Source organism: Hesperophylax consimilis, chromosome 28, assembly GCF_061612785.1.
Source record: "Hesperophylax consimilis isolate HC1 chromosome 28, BYU_Hcon_1.0, whole genome shotgun sequence".
In the NCBI taxonomy this organism is placed as follows: domain Eukaryota; kingdom Metazoa; phylum Arthropoda; class Insecta; order Trichoptera; family Limnephilidae; genus Hesperophylax; species Hesperophylax consimilis.
In genome coordinates this window covers 14,904,013-14,927,106 of record NC_142863.1, presented here as the reverse complement: position 1 = coordinate 14,927,106, position 23,094 = coordinate 14,904,013, and the positions used below count along the sequence as shown (strand labels likewise).

General features: G+C 33.3%; 1 protein-coding gene across 1 annotated transcript in view; it reads right to left on the bottom strand.

Moving 5' to 3' along the window:
* The window catches only part of LOC149410234 (uncharacterized), a 160,500-nt gene that overhangs the window by 22,545 nt on the left and 114,861 nt on the right, over window positions 1–23,094 (bottom strand). The window contains exon 6 of the mRNA XM_089648979.1: window positions 4,293–4,547. Within this exon, the coding sequence (XP_089505105.1) occupies window positions 4,293–4,547 (255 nt within the window). The remainder of the gene's footprint in view (window positions 1–4,292; window positions 4,548–23,094) is intronic.

Sequence of the window (23,094 nt, the reverse complement as noted above, 5' to 3'; positions counted from 1 at the left end):
ATGCCACATGTTTTTCTGCCAGGGTGGAGCGATGACCGGTGTAAGGTTACGTTTTATTTTTTGTGGGAACATTTCGAAATGGGTAGTAAGGTCATAAATCATGATAAGATATACTTTGGACGAACTGTATGCCTTACGACCCTTACCGGTAATAAACAATCATAATAGTTTTAATAGTGGTGATAAGGAAAAGGACAATGGTGTACTTCTTCCCCAACGTAAGGGAAGGAAACGAGGGTGTAGAGCCGGAAGGAAGGTAAAATTAGTGAAAAATCTGCGGTTAGCTCAAACCAGAAATTTGCGTCCACCTAAGTCTCTGAATGTTGCGGCTTGGAATGCGAGATCCATTGATAATAAACACGAAGATATTGTGGATCTGATAAGGGGCAAAGATATTCTTTTTTTTTGCGCTATCGGAGACTTGGCATGAGAATGCAGACTCATACTCCATCAAAACACTTCGGTCAAGCGGTTTCTCGGTGTATGAAGCTGCAAGACCGATCAAAACGGACACAAGCAACGTTAATTTTACAAATCACGGGGGGGTTGCAATTGTAGCGCAAAATGGTATTCGCTTAGACAGTATAGGAATACGTCAGGTGTATACCACTTTTGAGTTTGTCGGCTGCAAGGCTTCAGCTAATGGTGCATCCCTCGTGATAATTTCCATCTATCGTCCCGGGTCATGCCCACCGACTGCAATTTTTTTCAATGAATTTAGATCTCTCCTGGAGTGTACCTCCAATTACAATTGCGACGTTGTTATTCTGGGAGATATAAATATTCACTTGGAAAAGAAAGCCAATCCCATGACTAAAAAATTTAATAAAATTCTGCGTGACTTCGGCTGCGACCAGTGGGTTAACTCACCTACTCATGATGCAGGAGGCACACTTGACGCAATAATTTCCCGGGTCGGTTTTCCTCCGAAAATCGTAGATGTTACGGACATTGGACTATCGGATCATCGTCTCGTCACATCCGTGTTTGCCTTCGATCCTCCAAAACTGGAGTTTAAATCTATTATCTCCAGAAATTGGAGAGAATTCGACTTCGAGACATTTTGCATCGAATTAAAAACCTCGCCTCTCTGTGATAAGGAAAAGTATTGCGAAATGCAGGTAGAAGAGTTAGTTACTCTCTATAATTCTACGCTACTGGCATTAATTGATAAAAATGCTCCTTTCACAGAAAAGATCTGCCGCATTAGAAATTTCAGTAAATGGTTCGATGCAGAATGTCTTCAAAGGAAAAGGGAAATGCGTAAATTGGAGAGGGCTTACAGACGGAACCCAACTCTCAGCAATCGGCAGCTTTGGATTGCAAAGCAAAGAGTATATAAGGAAGAAGTGACGAAGAAAAAATCAAACTTTTGGTGTGACCAAATTGAGTCAGAAAAGGACCCTCGAAAGCTCTGGCAAAACATAAAGACTCTGTCTGGAGAGAGCAACATCAAGGTTGATTCCTCCCTTGAAGCAAACAGCCTCGCAACACACTTCAGAAATAAGGTTGAAAACATTCGGGCCCTCAGTGTAGTAGGATCGCCTCCTGTCGCAGCACCAAGTCCGCTCTCTGGTGACTTCACTACTTTCGCAGCTGTAACGGAAGAAGATGTCACGCGTGCTGTGATGTCTTGTCCTAATAAACAATGCACACAAGACCCCATACCTACCTGGCTCTTAAAGAAATGTCTTCCGGATATAACGCCTATAATTACCGCAATTATCCAGAAGTCACTAGTAAATTCACTTGTACCGGGAACACTCAAAAAAATCAATGATAACTCCGATTCTAAAAAAACAAAATCTTGATACAGACAATACGGATAATTACAGGCCAATATCTAACCTACCATTTCTGTCAAAACTGCTTGAGAAAATCGTTGCCAAACAATTGGTGGGGTACTTGAACTCGGCCGGTCTATTTGCCAAAAATCAATCTGCTTATCGACAGTTTCATTCAACGGAAACTGTCCTTTTGCGGGTAATTTCAGATTTGATCATCGGGATGGAAGCAGGTAAGTTGGGTTTGGTATCTGTTCTTGATATGAGTGCGGCATTTGACACTGTAGATCATAGTATTTTATTAAATGTGCTTGAAACCGAATTTGGCGTTCGAGGTGATGTACTCCAATGGATGTCATCGTACCTGTCTGGACGAGTAGCTTCAGTAACTTTCAATAAATATACATCACCTGAAACTCCCATCGAATTTGGAGTTCCCCAGGGTTCTGTACTGGGTCCCATTCTCTTCATTCTATATACTAATCGTCTCGAACGACTCATTCACTCAGCTGGCTTTGAATCACAAGGCTACGCGGATGATCGTTTGATTTTCAAGTTTTGCTCCCCGGATGAAAAAGACGTCCTTTAAAACGAGGTGGTTAGTTTCATTGACACGGTTTCAAGTTGGATGTCTGTTAATAAACTCAAACTTAATCCGACAAAGACGGAATTTATTTGGATAGCTTCTCCTGGAAGACAAGCCCTCATCGACTCCAGTCCAATCCGTATTCAGAATACAAATATAATCCCTTCTACGGAAATAAAATTTCTAGGTTTCACTTTAGACAATTGTCTTTCTCTTGAATCGCAAATTTCAAAAACTGTAAGTGCTGGCTTTTTCCATCTAAGGCAGATAAAATCAATTAGGAGATGCCTTCCCTTTGATGGAGCAAAATCACTCATTAATTCGTTCGTTGTCTCACGTATGGACTATTGTAATAGTGCATATGCTGGCCTACCTAAAAAACAATTCAACAGAATCCAGTCCGTTTTCAATGCTGCGGCGAGAATGATTTTTGGTGAATCTAAGCATTGTCGTATAACCCCGCTTCTAAGGGATTGTCTTCATTGGCTTCGATGCCCTGAAATAATAGAGTTCAAGATCTGCCTAATGACCTTCAAAGCATTGCAGGGAATGGCGCCAGCCTATATATCGGAATTATGTGTCCGACAAAACCTAAGCGATAGACAGCTTACTCTGAGGTCAGCAGATCTAGATGTTACCAATCGTTTAATCGAACTTTCTCGGTCAAATCGAGCTGTTTACTATGATCGCTCTTTTCGTGTAGCTGGCCCACTCATTTGGAATAAACTTCCCCCAGCCCTTACCAATATACAAAATTTGGCTGAATTTAAACGGGTTTTAAAAACAAAATTATTCAAAAAATCATATTTAATAATTTAAAATCATTTATATTCTCATGAATCTAAGCTTCTTTTTTAATATACTATAAAAAGCCAGGTTTTGAAGTTTTCCGGTAATTGTTTGGTTTCGGTTTCCTCCTTATTGTACTTTTATGTTTAATGTCCACCTATTATATAATATTTTAATGTTTTCCTGTTTTATATAATATTTTAATTTTAAAGTTCTTATTTTTCGTGCACTGTCACTGTCTTTTATTGTTATCCACTACTAAAATAGCACTGTTATTGTTAAATTTTATTCTCTGCTTTTGTGTAAACCGTTTATTCTTTATTTCATATTATGTAATTATTTTTTTTTTAAAAGGAACACAATAGGAAATTTTATTTTAAGTTTATTATAGTTAAGCGCACTTGTAGTGAAACAACACAAAACTGCGCTATATAAATGTTATGTTATTATTATTATATTATTATATTAGTTCTTCTAAACTATGAAACGGAGTTTAATAGAGTTTTCACTATCATTTAGAGAATTTATTTTCGTAGGTTTTTATATATTATGAATGGATATTATATTTATTGAAAGTACAGAAACATCGAGTAACGCCGGGTACCCGTTAGCTAGTATATTATAAAAAAACAGTGTCTATGGCGGGCGGCGCGAAAGTAATTTTAATCAAAATCCACCATTTTATTCCGGTTATTAATGAAATCATCTTTAGAATAAGAGAAAGATCATTATCTACATTAAATTTCGAGAAACTGTGTGTAAGGCCCAGCCAATGAGCGGGATTTTAGTAAGTAGTATTAATGAAGCAAGGATTCTCAATTTTTTTATTAAAATTGCTCATGGCGATCGACTTCTAATGAGAATATTATAAGAATTTGTGTTACACCTAAAGGGAAAAATGAAAGACCACCGTCATTGAACAAACAGTACAACAATAAAGTATCTCTTATTATGATCACGAAACCGCTTCAGTAACAGATAAGCACGATCTAACAAAATCAATTTGTCCTACGACCAGGATACAAATCATTAATTTCAATCGCAATTGGGATCTTGATGGAATAAAAATTCTCATTTTGGAGAAACAATTACTTACTAATAGTTGGGTGCCAATTACCATCATAAAATCTCACCTTGAGTTGCTGCTGGCCACCGAGTTGTTACTCCTTGATCTCCTGCTCTTCAGCGAGTCTCCTCGATTGACCACCCCCTTCCCCGTGATCGAGAAGTGCCTCAGGCGGTAGTAGTGCTCCTCGACCCCCGTGCTTGGCATGGATGCCACACGGGCCCTCTGGGGCGGAGGACCCAGCAGGCTCCGCCCAGAAGAGTTCCAGCCGCCAACGCCGGCCTTAACCGACTGCGAGCGGCTGTGGTGGGGGCTTCCATATCTAGAGAATAATATTAGTTATTTCAATAAAAAACTATGAGAATTGAAGGGAAATAGGTTAGTTTTTAACTGAGCACGAGACATCGCAAGACAATTGTGGTAGGGGCTGCAATATATAGGGAACAGGATTTTTAAGTTATTGCGATAAGAACTATGATTATCAAAGGGAAATAGGTAGATATTTACTCGAGTATGAGACCATCATAAGATTTTGTTCGTCTCAAAGACTGCGATGGGTTGGACATCGGACATAACAAGAATGCTAGATGACAAGACACGAAACATTATGAACAGATCTCTTAAGAGAGTGGAATAGAAAAAGCTTCCGAGAAAGAGGAAGGTATAAATTAACATTAATCTGATGATATTGGCTTTATGCACAGTATTGTTAAATCCGATTTTATCAAGAGAACATATCTGCCTTGGGGGCAAGCATATAAAAAAATCGAGTGCAATGAGCGGGCTGTTAGGCAAATGGAAATGAGAGAAAACACCATCGCTGGACCAGTGCCAGCTTTAGAGGTAGCAGCCTGCTGCACTAAATATCACATTGGAAAGTGGGTCAAATACTGGAACAAATGGAAAGAAGCTCCCAGAATAAGACAAAGTTAAGTATTCATAGATGAACTTAACCCTAAATCAGCTGGACAACTGATCAATACAGATAGAAACTCTACAGGCTAGTAGGTCAATTAACAGGATAATGCCACCTCAGGAAACGCAACATGTAGCAGCTGGGAATGAAAACTACCAATACTTCGAAATATTTTGACGAAAATAAAGAAAAACCATTCATATATGATGCTGTTTTGGTGGAAAGAATGCGCATATAGAAGAGAACCACATTTTGGAACCAGGAGACACCACCATACACCCGATTGCAATCAATTGATTGGAGTGACTAGGGTACACTGTCAAGGGAATATTGGGTTATACGATGATGAGAGCATGGAGACAGCACTATGGGTCTACGTCCCGAATGCAATTTCGTAGGGTGATCTTTTTGATGAACGCTCATTATTTATTATTTATTTAAAACGTAGTTTAAAGAATAGGGAACTCCAAAGAAGAAAAAGCGTTTATCAAGTTGAGGGGAATATGAAAATACGTTTTAATAATAAATTTTTAAGACAGAATGTTTTTACAAAATATTATTGATGTTGGGTAATTGAAAAACATTTTTAATTAAAAAAATCAGTGAGCACAATTTCGAGGCGGAAAACTTATATACGTCACTAAGAAACATCAAAGGACGGATAATTATTGGGAAATGAAGGGCGTTACAATATCGCATAGTTCACTAAAGCGGTAAAAAGGTATGTAGTTATTTTCAGGAAAATCATGTTTCAATATAGAATCTAACCTTGATAATGGTAGATGGTTTTGACAGGAACGTACACTTACAGGTGGATGGACTTAATAGACTTTCTAAAAATGTTGTTTGTAACAGAAAAAATATTGCGACGGAGCTCTAAACGGCAGACATATTTATAAATATTACAACTTGACAAGTACAGTACGTGACACAAGAGATACAGTAAGTGACACGAAGGGTACAATTAGTGACACAAGAGATACATTATGTTACACGAAAGGTACAGTAGGCGGCACGAGAGATACAATAGAAGACAGGAGATGAACGGTAGGTGACACGAAATATAGAATAAGTGACAAAAGAGGAATGTTAGGTGGTAGTTGATACGAGAAATACAGTAGGTAACACGAGAAATACGTTAGGTGACACGAGGGATAATGTTAGTGACACGAGAGATAAATTAGGTGACACAAAATGTACAGTAGGTGACACAAAAGGTACAGTTGGTGACACGAGAGGTACAGTAGATGCGCGAGAGTTATATTAGGTGACACGAGAGATATAGTCGGTGACACGAGATGTACAGTAGGTGACACGAAAGGCATAGTAGGTTACACGGGAGTTACATTAGGTGACACGGGAGATACAGTATACTCTTGATACAAGGTACAGTAGATAACACCAAAGACCAATAGAAATAGTTTACAGGCTTCCAACAATGGTATGACAACTTCCAACTACGACGATAATTTTGGATCAAAATACTGTGGAAATAGTTTCTAAGCTACTTGGAGTTTTTATTGAAATTGTAAGCTATGGCGGTAAATACGGTGCAATTATAAACAAATAAAATAAACAAATGAGAGCGAAGAAAAGAAAAACAAAAAAGCTAAAAAGGAAAAATCAAAGATATATTGCACATAATTAATAAAATGCGTGTGTTTATGTAGTATGGATAATAGGGATAGCAGTCAACTTCTTAAGAAGGTACGCTGCTTAGAGTTGAAAACAATTCACAAATCAGAAGAAAAGGCACGAAGAACGCGCAAAAACAATAAAGATAAAGAAGTTTTCATAAAATATTTTGTGTTATTAAAAAGCGGTTTATTTAGTTTAAATGTAACAAATGCTATGTTTCCGCAAAGTTTTTTTTTTATCTATCGACAGATTTTGGAAGGACAAAAAGGTCTTCTTTGTCAGGTGAAAAAGTTCATTATTTATTGAAGAGGAAAACTGGAAGTAAGTACGAAAAAAGGAAGTAATAGCTCTTCCGAAACCAGTGGACAGTTCAAATACTTTTCGAGCTAAATCAAAGATTTTTTTAGTTTAGTATTAGACGTGTTTTAAATATAAATGAAGTCAATAATGAAACAATAAACTTTCTTTTCATCAAATAGAAATTTAGAAACAAAGCTTTTGACATAAATAAAAAGTTATTTTTTTTATTCAAATACAATAAGGTTAAAATTAGTTGACTTTAAAATTTGAAAAAGCGTTAGTAAAAGTGTTAAAGTAAACATATATAAAAATTTATTTTCACTTCAATGCCGATATTAAAATATTTTTGTTTTATATTTGTTATTTTGACATCTAGGTTGCTCTTTTATTCGCGTTTTTTTAAATTTACTAAAGTAAATTTTTAAATTTTAATTCGAATAATTATTTTATTTATTTCATATAAGTTTTTTAATTTACTTTATATCCATATATCCTGATATAAAGTAACCATTGATTTTAAAACATGTTGATAATTTTTTTGCTATAATTGAAGAAATAAATTAAGGGATTGCTGAAAGTGGTTTTACACACAGAACCTTAGGAATTTGGGGAAGACAAACTAATTGATTTTTACATCTAGCAACATCGTATTACCAAACTGGAATCACTATCCTATTTACCAAGTGAAATTGATAAAGGTGTAGAATTATAATGGAATTACAAGGTTATATCGAAGAACAAGATCACCTAGTGAGAATTATCAACACATCAATATCGATGGCATTCTATTATGAAAAAGGGTGGAATCAACAGCAGAGCTATTTAAAGAAGGGTTGATTCAATGAACAAACACATCAAAACATTTATGAACACAGGGAGTGTGAAAATACAAGACATATTTGGCAAATACATCAAGTTATCTACATCATCAACACTAGGGATGTGCGAAATTGCGAAAAAATAGTGGAATCGATCAGCAGATCATATTATAGAAGGGTGGAAACAAAGAACTAATACACCAAGTGATAATAATGAATACAGATTGTTTAAAGTTGTGAAAAAGAGCTGAATCCAAGAATGAAGACACAGAGTGAAATTCATGAACACAGCAAGTGTAGATCTTTCAAAAAGGTTTCAAAAACACTATGTGTGGAATTGTGGAAGAGGGTGGAATCAAATAGTATATCTAATTATAAATAGAAAGGTGGAAACAAAGAACAAAAATACACCAAGTGAAAATAATCAACACCGGTTGTGTAGAGTTATGGAAAAGGGTGGATTGATATATGTGATGAAGACACTAAGTGAAATTGATGAACATGGGAAATGTGGAACTTTAAAACGGTTCCAGCAAAGATACCTAGTGAGAATGATGAACACAGAATGTGTGGAATTGTGAAATAGGGTGAAATCAAATAGTAGATCTAATTATGGAGGGGTAGAGTTATGAAAAAGGGTGGAATGAAATAATAAGATTACCAAGTGAAATTAATGAACATAAAAGGGGGTTAGAGAGATACAAAATGAGAATGGTGAACACAGGATGTGTGGAGTGGAAAAAGGATGGAATCAAGCAGCAGATGAAAGGGTGGTTACAAAGAACAAAGCACCGAGTGAGATAGATGAAACTGAAAGTGTGGAACCATAGAAACGGTTGTAGAAAAGACACCGACTGAAAATGATGAATACAGGAAGTAATAAGGTTATTTGGATGAACCAACTTTGCGCGTTTACTGCTTCTACGACTAGGTGAATTCCACGTATTCGCAGACACGGAGAGAGAGCGGCTGTGGTGAGGGCTGCCGTACCTACGGAAGTATGCACAATTTCAATAAAAGTAAACACAATGTAAAATATCCAATTTTATTACGCGTAGCTCTTATTCATCCATCAACACGTAAACCTAGGCACATATATGTTCACATTTTAACGAAGTTTTTACTCCTTAAATAATGACAGTATTGGCATCAAATTGCATTAATTTAGCCCTATGCAAAACACCAGGCAAATCGTTTTCAAGAGCGCACGTTTGAATGCATTTGTCCACAAAGACAGTCTGTAGTTCAAACTGGTTTGAAACAATCGCAAGATTGCATGAAGATTTTAATTAGTGCGTATTCAAAGTAATACTTTCAGTGGCGTGCCACTGAGTCTGTGGTTGACTCCAGTTCAATTTAATAAATTGATACTAATTGTGAGGACGATTCAGACAAGCGATTCGGTAAGCATCGAAGATATTTAAATAATGTGCATTTTTTAAATTAAAATTTGTATTGATGTCGTAATTTGAAAGTTAAATAACGGGGTTTAATCGAAAGGTTAATTTCTAGCCGTCTTTTGAAAGTTAATGAGCATGAGGCACATAATTTTTTCATAAATATTTTAAATTTTAAAATTTCACGATTATAATATCCGGAGATTTTCCATGAATCTGTGTTACTCTATAGATAAAAAAATCGACGATTTTTCAAACTAATTTCATATTATAGAAGCAAGGGTTGTAGCAAGCGAAAACAGAAGCGATTATCACATTAGAGTATCTTCTGTTGGTGCACGAGTTCGGCGGCCTGAACCCATTCATTCTGTTCTTGAGGTTACCACACCGTGCTAGGTGCTTCCGCGTTCGCTCACCACCTTCTCGTTTAAATATCAATCTTAAGTTACGTGTGTTAATTAATTACAAATAAACATGTAAGTAACTATCATGACTTATTTGATATACAACTTCCATATTGAATGCCAAGACAGAACAATATTGCGTTCCACCCCCTCTACCAGGAAAAGTTATCTGTCGGTTAATTAATTTCTTTTTTTGTAGTGGTACGCCACTACTTGACTCGAACGTTATTCAAGAAGTTTCCAAATAAACTTCTTGGATTTTCTTTTATTTTTTTTAATATTTGTTTCTGAAGCAACTGGAATGTTGAAGAATATTTTATTTACCACTTAGATAAGCGACAATGTGAACAAAATGGTCAGTACAGTACCAGCAACCGCGACATCGAGATCAAATTATTTTGCCCACGTGACGCGCTTCGGAACATTCTCGAACCTTCCTTTCGTAAATCATTTTGTTGTATTTTCTACGTTTATTTATTGTTTTTGGATGTTTTATTAAAAACCGTTTCAGCCAAATTTCGTAGTTATTTATTAATAAAAAGAATACCGAACATAACTACAGTTTCATTGGTTTTACTGCACCCGTTTATTCAAAACCGCAATTATGCATCCATTAGCTGACTAAACAGTATTAACATAATATAATTTTACATAGTTAGCAAGAATGCTTACCTACAACCATTATCACGTAATATTATTATGGTCATGACGGCAAAATAATACGTTTAGTACAAAGCATGATTAATTAATAACTTCCATTGCAAGTTGAACTAAATAACAAGATATTAATGGGGTTATTCGTTTGTTCCCATTTCCGACACGTGAGCAAGGGAGCACGTGGTACGTGTATTATGTGACAAGTGAGTTTTTATTTCATACTAGACTGATGCGTATTGGATTCGATAACTCACGTTGAACCATATGGCAGGTTAACCTTTCCATAGCCAAGTTCAAAAACTTCATTCGGATCCTGAGATAACAAGACGTACGCGTTACCATATGTAATGTTATTTATTTACAAAATTTCAGCGTGGAAAGGTTAAAAAATAATTATAATAAGGATTTCCAGTCAATTAAATTTTTTTAACGAAAGTGTACCTTCTTACTTAAAAATGAGTTTTTTTTTTCAAATTTTGATTTCATAATTTGGACAAAAACGATTGCTATGCGACGTGGTACGCGTGACGTAATACGTACTTCATTTTTGTCGGTAAATAGTAAGGTCAATTCCACTCGGGTTGGTATGAAATTAAACAAAAACAATTTAGATATTTAACGAGAATTCCAAAAAAGCAATTGTTTTTTAAGAATTTTTAGCATTCTAATGCACGCTACCGACCAACCCATGAGTTGGGTTATATTTTTTTTCCTGCGTGGAGCCAATTTTAATACAAAGAACGCACCGCTCATTCTCAAGTAGCAAATAAATAATTGAGAAGTCAAAAGGGCAACATATAAAGTATATGCAATCAATTTTTTTTTGTTAACAATACAACAATAAACAGTGTATACCACGATATTTGCTCTACCGATAAAATCATAAAATCTATATTTAAAACCGTCATATTGAAAATTAAATGTATTGGAGGTGATTCCTTGGGTCACATTTAGTGTACAAACTTCAAACTTGGTTATAATTCATTAATTCTACAGCGATTACAAGTGTCTTAATTTTCGATCAAGTGACATTTGACAGTGACAGTTCAATCCAGTGTTTATCTGTGCTAAGAACTTTGACTGCTTATAGCAAAACTTTTACTGCCTATTACAAATAACGTAAAATAACAGTGAAACATCATCAACATATCATACATCATCAACATGAATAATACCTGTCAAAAATGTTCCGAACCAACACTTTCAGACGAGTCTATTTTTGTGTGCGTAACCTGCAAGGAGACATTCCATCTGCAATGTGGAGGTGTGACGGAAAGTACCTACCGTCGCCTCTCTAAGGAGCGGCGTGCCCTCATAAAATGTAAACAATACATTTGTGTCACACCGACTGTCAAACCCAGTGGCAGTTCACTTATTGATAGTGAACTACTCGCCAAACTACTCGAACAAAACACGCAAATTCTTGCCACTCTAGCGGGGATGAGCAAGCAATATGAGGACATTCTTCTTCGCGTCCACGAGCTTGAGGACACTAATAACAAGCTTGAGAAAAAGAACACCGGCCTCGAAGCAAGAATTGAAGTATTAGAAAACCAAATGGAGCAAATAGAGAGGCTAAATAGGTCTAAAAACGCTGAAATCAGGGGGATCCCGGAAAATAATGGGGAAAACTTAAATAACCTCATATTCAACATCCAAAAAACTACTAATTCAAACGTGGAAATGAACAGGATTGACGCAGCTTACCGCATCTCCCAAAAAATACCTAAAGACCAATGTAGGCCCATAATCATATCAGATTTTGGATAGCCTGCGATAAGCGAGCCCTAAGGGTCTGAGACAGAGGTGTGAAATCGTCGGATCACGACAATAGAAAGAATTTTAATTTTTTTTGCTGTATTTTATTTAGGTATTGGAGCCAGGAAGGAGTCTGAAAGGGTCGAGAGAATGCACTAGGTGGCATGAAAGGCTGGGAGGTGACTGGAGAGACTAAGGTAGACTAGGATGAGGTGATTTTGCACAGCGGTGCTGCCAAGGTCTGTTATCTATGTGAGGATGTTATGTTGGCGCTCTTTATTGGCAGCAGACACATGTCAGCGCTATATTAGCGGCGGACACATGCCTGAACGGATGACGAGCCTCGTGCTGGCACAGTTGGTGCACGGGGTAGTCTCTCTCCCTGCAGCAGCTGGTACAGTTCCTTCGCTACCTAGGACTCTTGCAGCAGAGTCTCCATCTTCTGTCTTCGTCGAGCGTCACAGCGGTGCTGCCAAAGTTTGTTGTTTATGTGAGGATGTTGTGTCGGCGCTCTTTATTGGCAGCAGACACATGTCAGCGCTATATTGGCGGCAGACACATGCCTGAACGGATGACGAACCTCGTGCTGGCACAGTTGGTCTAAATAACAAATGTAGATCCTAGGAAATAAATTGTACAGCGCCCTTGAGGTGATTTTTCACAAAAACGGCGCTCTACAAATTATCCAATTATTATTATTATTATTATTAAAACCAGTATTGACCGTGATGTTTTCCTGTCAGACATAAAAAAGTTCAACAAACAAGCTAACAATAGAGAGGAAAAACTCAACACCACCCTCGTCGGAATTGCAGGACCTCGCTCTCACATATACGTCTCGGAACACCTGACGTTTCGTGCGAAACACTTGTAGTTCCTTGCACGTAAGGCTACACGGGAAAAATTATATAAATTCGCCTGGACCCGTGGAGGGCAAGTGTACGTCCGTAGAGATATTGGAACACCAGTCATTATTATCAATGACAAAAACAAACACATCTTATCTCACACACCCAATAACTTGTAAAAGAACTGTAACTATTGTATTTATGTTGATAAAATATTTTTTACTTTACTCAAAATTCATTAACATCACTATTTTAACTATTAATCTCAACCTATTATATGAAACAGAAGGGCACAGGTATATGGTTACAGGGGAATTTAAATTATTTAATTTGTATTTCTCTAGTTTTCTTTTATCTATTTACCCAAACACTACATTTAGTTTTAGCAGTAACCAATATAAATCATGTACTATGTATCTTCAATTCATAGTTACACTATATACCTGCTATAATTATGTAAAATACTTACAACAACTAAATCCCTATAACACCTGTGTACTTTACATGCTTATGCTTATGTTTTATTTTCTCTATATACTTATGTTCTATATGCTTTATATGCTTATGCTTTATATGCTCGTGATATATACTCGCAACAACTATATGCATACTCTGTATACTTATGCCAATGTTATGCATACTTTTCACGCTTATGTTAAATATCCGCAACAACCAAATCCATATATCACTGGTATACTTTATATGCTTATGTTTTATTTTCTTTATATGCTTATGTTTTTTAATCTCTTTAAGCTCATGTTTTATTTTCTCTTTATGCTTATATTTTATATTATTTGTATGCTTATGTTATGTATTATTTATATGCTCATGTTATACATTCGCAACAGATATAAGTACACTTTATTCACTAATAGACACGATACCGATATAATTATAATAACGGAGCGTAATTCTTTTAATTTAATTCTTCATAGTTTTGGCAAGCTTATGGATGTACGTGCTATCAATTGCTCTAAATGAATTAAAATTAATTTTAAATGGATGATTTTATAGCTAGCCAAATAGAAAATTTCTACAAAATCCATGAATACGAATGTGCAAGCACAGAGACATGTAATGAATTTTTCCCACACAAATTTAACGGTTTATTCATATTACACCAAAATATTCGTAGTATGTTTCAAAATTTTGATGAATTTATTATTAAAATCAATAATCTAATATTACAACCAGACTGTATAATATTAACAGAGACATTTACAAATGATGAGTCACCAGCTTTTCAGCTTCCTAACTATACATACATCCCAACTAAAATAAATATCAATAAAAATAGTGGAATCGCAATATTCGTTCACACCCAATTCAGTATTGTCACGACTTTAGAACACCCAATATTACTGACTAACTCTATTCAAATCGAAATTAAACTCGATAAATATATTTACCACATAATTGCCATTTACAGAACACACGAATCAAATATTTCACATTTTATAACTCAACTGAAAAATATATTACTACCGCTTAAAAATAAAACCTGTTTTATCGCGGGTGATTTTAATATTAACACTAACGAAAAATCAGAAAATATTTTCAAAAATGAGTTCCTAAATTGTATGACTGAATTAGATTTTAAATCATGCATAAACAAAAATACTAGAGAAATGCACGGACAAAAATCGTCTTGCTTAGATCATATTTGGATAAACATAAAATTAAAAAACCTATATAAAATCAAAACAATGATTTGGCAAACGAATATTACTGACCACCACACTTGCTTATTATTGTATGATAATGAAATAAAATCACAAATTAAGGCTCCAATTACTATTAAAAAAACCACAAATATTGCCACTTTAGAGAAAAAATTGAAAGCAGAAACTTGGTGTACGATACTACAATCTAACGATGTCGAACAATGCTCAAATATGTTTGAAAAACAAATTATGGATCATATTGAAACCTCCACAACAGAGGTCTCATTATACACAAATTCAAAATTCAGACGTATAAAACCTTGGATCACTTGTGGCCTAATAAAATCTATCAGAGAAAAAGAAAGGCTATATAAAAATACAATTAATAATCCAAACGATGAAAATGCTTAGATAGTTCTCAAAAAATATAGAAATAAATTAACAGCTTTAATTAAAAAAAGTAAAGACGACTACTTTAAAAAAATAATCTCTACTTCAGAAAACAATCTAAAAGTTATTTGGAAAACGGTTAATTATGCAATTGAAAATAAGAAAAAAAATAATTCTATAAAATATTTAAAACATGAAAATAATATCATAGATGTATCCAAAGACCCAAAACTAACAGCAAACATTTTTAATTCTTATTTCTCTAAAGTAGGAAACAATCTCGCTGATAAAATCACTAAATCTGTACACACACCAAAAACTATAACAACTAATACCCAAAAACAAAATACACTATCCACTTTAAAAAAAACTACCGAAACTGAAATACAACTTGTAATAGAAAGCATGAAAGACGGATCCTCTCCAGGTTTTGACCACATTTCTGTGAAAATTCTTAAAGAAATGAAAATGTATCTACTGAAACCACTAAACCACCTTATCAATCTCAGTCTGACTAAAGGCATATTCCCAACAAATTATAAAAAATCTATAATATCCCTTTAAAACCGGCGACCCGCAAAATGTTTCAAATTATCGACCGATATCACTAATATCGAATATAGCAAAAATATTTGAAAAGATTGTGAAAAAAAGGGTTGTTGATTTTCTAGAAAACAATAAAATATTACATTCCAATCAATTCGGATTCTTAAAAACAAAAAGCACACAAGATGCAATAGCAAATGTAACATCATTTATATACTCTGCACTTGATGAAGGAAATAAATGCGCAGGAATATTCATAGACCTAAGAAAAGCATTCGATAGTATCTCACACGCAAAGCTTATCAAAAAACTGAAATTAAATAACATCAATGATAAAGCCGTCCAATGGATAGAAAGTTATTTGAACAATCGTGCACAATTTGTTAAAATAAATGACCAAACTAGCGACCAAGAAACATCAAATTTTGGTATCCCACAGGGCACCGTGCTTGGACCAATATTGTTCATTTTGTATGTAAACGACATATTTATTCAACCATTGCATGGCCAAATTATCTCTTACGCTGATGATACAGTCCTTATAATAAAAGAAAAAACTTGGGAAAAAATTAATCTAAAAGCTACAGAAGACATAAATAATCTAAAAATATGGTTTGACAATAACCTCTTGTCGTTAAATAGTGATAAAACATATGTCATTCCTTTCGAAATTAACACTAACATTGTACCTCCAAATCTTCAAATATTCTTACATAATCATTCTCTCGCACAACACGATACTAATCACTGCCAACAAAAATGTTCACTTCTGAAAATAGCGGATAAAATTACATATCTTGGAATAATCATAGATAAAAACCTAAAATGGAAAGATCACATCGACCATACAATAAAAAGAGTTAGGAAGTTAATTCATATATTCTTACGAATACGAAACTTCTTATCAACGAAAAACCTATACTCAATATACTACGCATTAGTACAGTCTATTCTTCAGTATGCCATTATCAGTTGGGGAGCAGCTTACAAAACTAATCTGACCCCCATAGAAATTGTTCAAAAACTAATAATAAAAATTATACTAAAAAAACCTCCAGACTTCCCAACTGACAGCATATTCAAAGAATTCAAAGTTCCAACATTTAAAAACTTATTTATAAAAAATTCAATTATACAAATTATAAAAGAAAAAGATAAATACGCATTCATAACTGAAAATCGTACTAGACTTAAACATGTATTTGTGTGCCCCAAATTAAACACTTCTTTTGCACAACACCATTATACTCACCAAGGAAAATTCTTTTTCAATAACCTACCAATAGAAATCAGAAGCATTAGGAACAAAATTCAATTGTTGAACTCCATCAAAAAGTATTTTAGAGAATGTCACACTAAAAATCTTACTTGTTTTTCTTCTTACTGAATACATATATGTTTACATATTTTAGTTAACGGGTCTGATTGCCATGTGTCTATATTACCTACACATACATATATATTGAAATACATGATTATAGTAAATAGTAATTGTAATTATATGAAATGTATTAACTGTATTAACTGCATTGTATTAACTGTACACGTGACTTTATTTGTACATAATATGTGAAATGTTAACTCTTCTTCCATCCACAAGCTAAGGCTTTTAATGGAAGACCAGTAAAATTATAATATATTATGTTGTTTATTGCATTAAAAAAAAAAATAAAAAAAAAAAAATATATTGTGACTAAATAGTTTACTCGGGCCCTCGCAACAAACGATCAACCTTTTCGACGGCATCACCGTTTCCTATAATAATATCGGTATTGTTATATACTCGTTCAGTCACTTGAGCCGCGTTAAAGAAAAAATATTGCACATTTATAAAAAAGCGAATCGAATATACTGTCGGTCACGAACAGCCTCATACATAGTAATTGACCCTTTGCCGCAAACGTATGCAGCTACTTAATACTTCGCCCCTTCTCAAATCGATTATTGTCTCAATAATTTATTTCGTACACTTAATTTTAAACTTTGAATGCTTGATTATTTATTTGCTAGTTGAAAGCGGCTCAGTAAGTTGAGCCACTACATCAAACTAAAGAGTACACAAAACCTTAGCTAACTCCTAACTAGGCATATTTTGTCAGAAGGTTCGCGTATTTCCGCTTTGCAATAAAATCCAAATAAATGGAATATTTATGAACGTATCCGAAAACTAAATTTTTTTTTTAAAGGTGATGAAATCCGCTTTCTAATATAAATATAAAATATATTTTTTTCATGAAACAGCATTTTTTTAAATGGTTCTTATTACGATCTTGTTAAACTAAAATTACTGATTTCTAAAAGGTACGTATTTTTTTAGACAAATGTTTTACGAACACTATTGTCACCTCGTATTTTATCATTTGATATAAAAATAATTAGCAAAAATTCACGTAGTTTTATGATTTTTTTTCTTCAAATTCATTCGAACCTTTGGTTTCATAAAGGTTATTGTGAAGGTTAAATATAAAGTTAAGTATAATATACGGTGTAAAGTGTAAAGGTTAAATATTAAGTTAAGTATAAAGTATTATATACAGTATAAAGTTAAGTATAGAGTATAATATACGGTGTAAAGTGTAAAGGTTAAATATTAAGTTAAGTATAAAGTATTATATACGGTATAAAGTTAAGTATAGAGTATAATATACGGTATAACGTGTAAAGTTAAGTATAGAGTATAATATACGGTATAACGTGTAAAGTTAAGTATTAAGTATAATATACGGTATAAAGTGTGGAGTTAAGTGTAAAGTATAATATAGGTAAAACGTGTAAATATATATATAATATACGTTTGAATGTTTTTGAATCTTTGTCATACATGAACAACGTTTGAATTAAAAATTTACTGGAAATATAAGAGTGTTTCTTTTTTACTGTTTTTGTGGTTAGCTTCTGGATTTGAATTTAAAGCGTGGCATTATCTCTTCCTTACACCGTTTAATTCACATTTCTCACAATGCCAGTAAGAGAGACATAGTGATTTCTGTGAGACCATATGAAATGTTCCCAAAAGTGAATAAATAATCTTGAGAGATTAATTGAAAATAAATTTTTCATTTCGAATCAAATTTTACGATTGCACTATTAATATTTATTTATGCTCCGCCAACAAATTATAAATTCAATTAATAAAAATATTTTTGATTACTCTTTTCACTGTCCAGTGTAGGATTGTAGATTCATGAACTAATTTTATTGGAACATTTAGATGTTGAAAATACAGCAACATTAGAGAAAATAAATAATAATTGGGTTGTTAACCCAAAAACCCAATTGTTCTCATCACGCAAAAATAAAAGATTTAATTTTGATCAGAATGTAAAAATCAGTAATTTCAAATTACTGAAGAGAAAATCCGAGGGAAGTGTCATGTGAGCGTGTCTGTGTGCCCGAAGAAAGTTTAATTTTTGCTTATTTCTGGTGATGGAACATTTTTAACCCCTAAGATTAATTTGTTCGCTTTTGGGAACAGCTTATATGCTCTCACATAAATCATTGTGTCTCTTTTACTGGCATTATAAGAAATGTGATCTAAACGGTATTAGAAAGAGAAAACGCCATGCTTTATACTCCAATCCAGAAATCAACCACAGAAGCATTCAAATGTACATCTTTATGAAACCAAAAGTTCCTAACGCATTTGGAGAAAGAAAAATCATAAAAATTTTGTGAATTTTTTATTAATTATTTTTATATGAAACAACCAAAAATAAGGTAATATTAATTATTGTTATACAGTTGCCAACAAAATACAGTAATTTGAGTTCAGTAAAAACGCAAAAAGCGCCATTTTTAAAACGTTTTATGTTTGCATTAAAAAAATTATATTTAAAAATGATTTCTTATCACAAAATTAGAAAACGTATTTTACCACCATTAAAAAAAGGTTTTTAGTCTTCGGATACGTTCAAAAATATTTCATTGACTTGCATTTTATTGCAAAATGAAAATATTCGGGACTTCTCACAGAATATGCCGAAGACTTGAGGAGTTAACTATTGAAATCCTTTCCTGAACATATTATTATAAATTTACTGTCTCGTCTAGGACCTAAAGTAGTTTGGGGAGAACCAATGACATTATAATATATACAAGGTGTATCGGCACGTACCCAACAAACTTTAACCAGCTATTCCTTAGCATATTTGGAGTAAAAAATCTTATGTGCACTTTGCTGTCCGGTAACGTTTTTTTTTAATAAAAAAATTATTACTGATATTTTCACCACATGTCACCACTGTTTTATCCTTTGTCAAAGTTTGAAAACCCATCTGGCAATATTTTATTCGAATTCCGTTGAATAATGTACGTGTGTACCTATATTATCGGCACGTACCCAACAAACTTTAACCAGCTATTCCTTAGCATATTTGGAGTAAAAAATCTTATGTGCACTTTGCTGTCCGGTAACGTTTTTTTTTAATAAAAAAATTATTCACAGTTCATGGTAAATCCTGGGACGAGGTCTCTAAAAATGCAAATAAGTGCACAATTATTGTCAAAGAATGGCTCAATCAAAACCTTCTAACTCTGAACTGTGAAAAAACTATATATATTCCTTTTTATAATACCAAAAAAGCGGCACCCTTAACTCATCTAAGTATAAGGTTTCACAAAAATACTTGCAATCCTGTCCTATGCACTAACTGTACAGAAATGAAATCGGGGAATACAGTTAAATATTTAGGAATTATAATAGACAGCCAACTCAAATGGACAAATCATGTAGAAAAGCTTGTAAATAAACTTAGATATTTAACTTATATTTTTAAACGTTTAAATAACATAGTAGATATCAAAAGAATCAAATTGGTGTATCATGCATTGGTGCAATCATCAGTATCTTATGGAATAATTGCATGGGGGGGGATTTATAACACCCATATTAAGCCACTAGAAATAACACAAAAACTAATACTAAAAATAATGTTGCATAAAGATATGTCCTACCCCTCCTTGCAATTATTCGAAGAGGCTAAATTGTTAGAGATAAGAAAAATTTACTGTACACAATGTTTAAAATATATATTTGCTCGAAATTTTCTTTTTATAAAAAATGAAAATCGGTCTAGTAATAGGGTAAATAATGTATTTAAAGTTCCACTGTGCAAAACAAGGCTTGCGCAAAGACATGCTTATTTTATTACACCAAAAATTTATAATGCACTCTATACCAATACAGAAATCAAATGTGAAAATATATCATCCTACAGGAAACATAAAAATGTAATAAAGTCTTGGATAAATACCATAGATATTAATATTTACCTGCTGTAACATCTGATCTTAATCTCTATTAACTTTTAACAAATCCTTATTAACTTTTATTTTTCATATTTAATCCCGTAAATACAGTAAATAATGATTTTACTATAAATATTTTCATTCTTTTCTTTTCAATTTTCTACAAAGATAAAATATGTATATTTAGAGTAATTTTAACTGAACTGCCTTAAAGAAACACAAGTATACCCACGAACTGGCGATGCCTATGTGGGATTTTTTTGCTATCATACATTTATGCATATTATTATTTTTATGTATATGCTGTTTATGAACTCGTGTGTGTGTACGTGTATTGTGTGTGTATGTTATGTATGGTGTGTAATACACTATATATGTATACATATGTGCATGTGTACATATACTTTTCTGTAATTCGCATTGTTTCTTTCTTTTTTTTTAATATGTATGTAAAAAACATAATTTGTATTTTAAAACCATGTATGTAACAAAAAAAAAAAAAAAAAAAAAAAAATATTGGGGCGCTTTTACAATCACAACGAAATGGCACGGCACCATTCATCTCATTTTTAACTATTATTAATTAGTGTGTGCGAAAGAGCGAAGACGCTTTTCGACATACTTGCTTATAACAGCTGTTGAACACGAAAAGCAATGCCAATGACAGTGGTGGAGTGTGGAGATTTTTAATTTTTTTGTTTTTAATTGAAAAAAAAATGCTACCGGACAGCAAAGTGCCAATAACATTTTTTACTCCAAATGTGCTAAGGAATAGCTGGTTAAAGTTTGTCGGGTTAGTGCCGATACACCCTGTATAGACGCGCTGTAGAAATCTCAAAGTGGCAAGTCAAAAGAAAGTCAATTGTAGTTCTTTCGATTTCGTTGTTTTAGTACTAAACTGCCACGCGTCTCATATGGTCGTGTGTTCCCTCTAAGTAAATTGCATTACAAAGTGACAAAATGCCCTCGTATGTGATGAGAAGATATTTTAATTTCTCCGAAAACAAAAGTAAAAGCCAAGATTTAAGATTTCTTTCGTAAATACATAAAATTTATTTTACTATTATTATAAAAAATACAATTTTTCTACTGTATAACGAATGTTTTCAGTGCCATCAGAGAAAGTGAGCTAGCGAATGAAATGAAGCAACTTCTAAATGAAGCAACTTCTAAATGAAGCAACTTCTAAATGAAGCAACTTCTAAATGAAGCAACTTCTAAATGAAGCAACTTCTAAATGAAGCAACAACTGCTAATGGAGGAAAAAAAATAGCAAAAAGTCGTCTCATACAGTATTTCGTGTTTGTCTTATTTATTGAAATACAAACGGCACAACGTGTGTCATTAACATAAATACAAATATTAAGTTTAAAAGTATAAGGGACAAATTATACAGCATTATGTTTGAGGTTATATTATACTTAAATAAAGGTATAAAGTGTAAAATTAAATATAAAGTATAATATACGGTATAAAGTGTAATTTTTAAATATAAAGTGTGACGTAAAAACTATAACATACGGTATAAAGTGTAAGGTTAAATATAAAGTTAAGTTAAGAATAATAATGAAAGTCTTCTAGTGTAAGCGAGTAAGCGTATTTTGGTATCTCAGTCACACTCGTGATGTAAAATGTAGAATTCGACGAAAATGCGAAAACCCTGCCAGCTATCGTTTATTTCATCCATACACACATATTATTTGAATCTCTATCTTTGTCATACATGAACAACTTTTGAATTAAGAATTTACTAGAAACATATGAGTGTTTAATGCCAAATCACTATTTTGATTAATCTTTTTAATGAATTGGTCTACATTTTGAATACCAAAAAATATGTTTTAGATAAATTGAAGGTTTTCCTATCGTTTCGCTTGAATAGAATACAGATAAAAAATAAATAACTCAATGAAAAATAAAAATTTAACTACTAAAAAATTTTTTTTTTCAATAGAAATGTATGAACGCATAAAGGAAACAACTTTTAAAATACAGTATTATAGCTAAGAGTATCTGTGACAGTTTCACTTGATTAACTTTTTTGCTTTCTTATAAATTTTTACAAAATAAATAAAAACCAGTTTTGTGCTTGAAATCTAACGTTTCTAGACTCCGTTTGTCAAGCGATTTTAATACCTATAAGTACAATATAAGATATGCCTACAATATGAGATATGCCTACAATATAAGATATGCCTACAATATAAGGTATACCAAGAATATACACATTTTTGGCTTGTAGCTTCCTCTTAAGTTAGTGAGACAATAGCAAGTCTAAAAGTATTG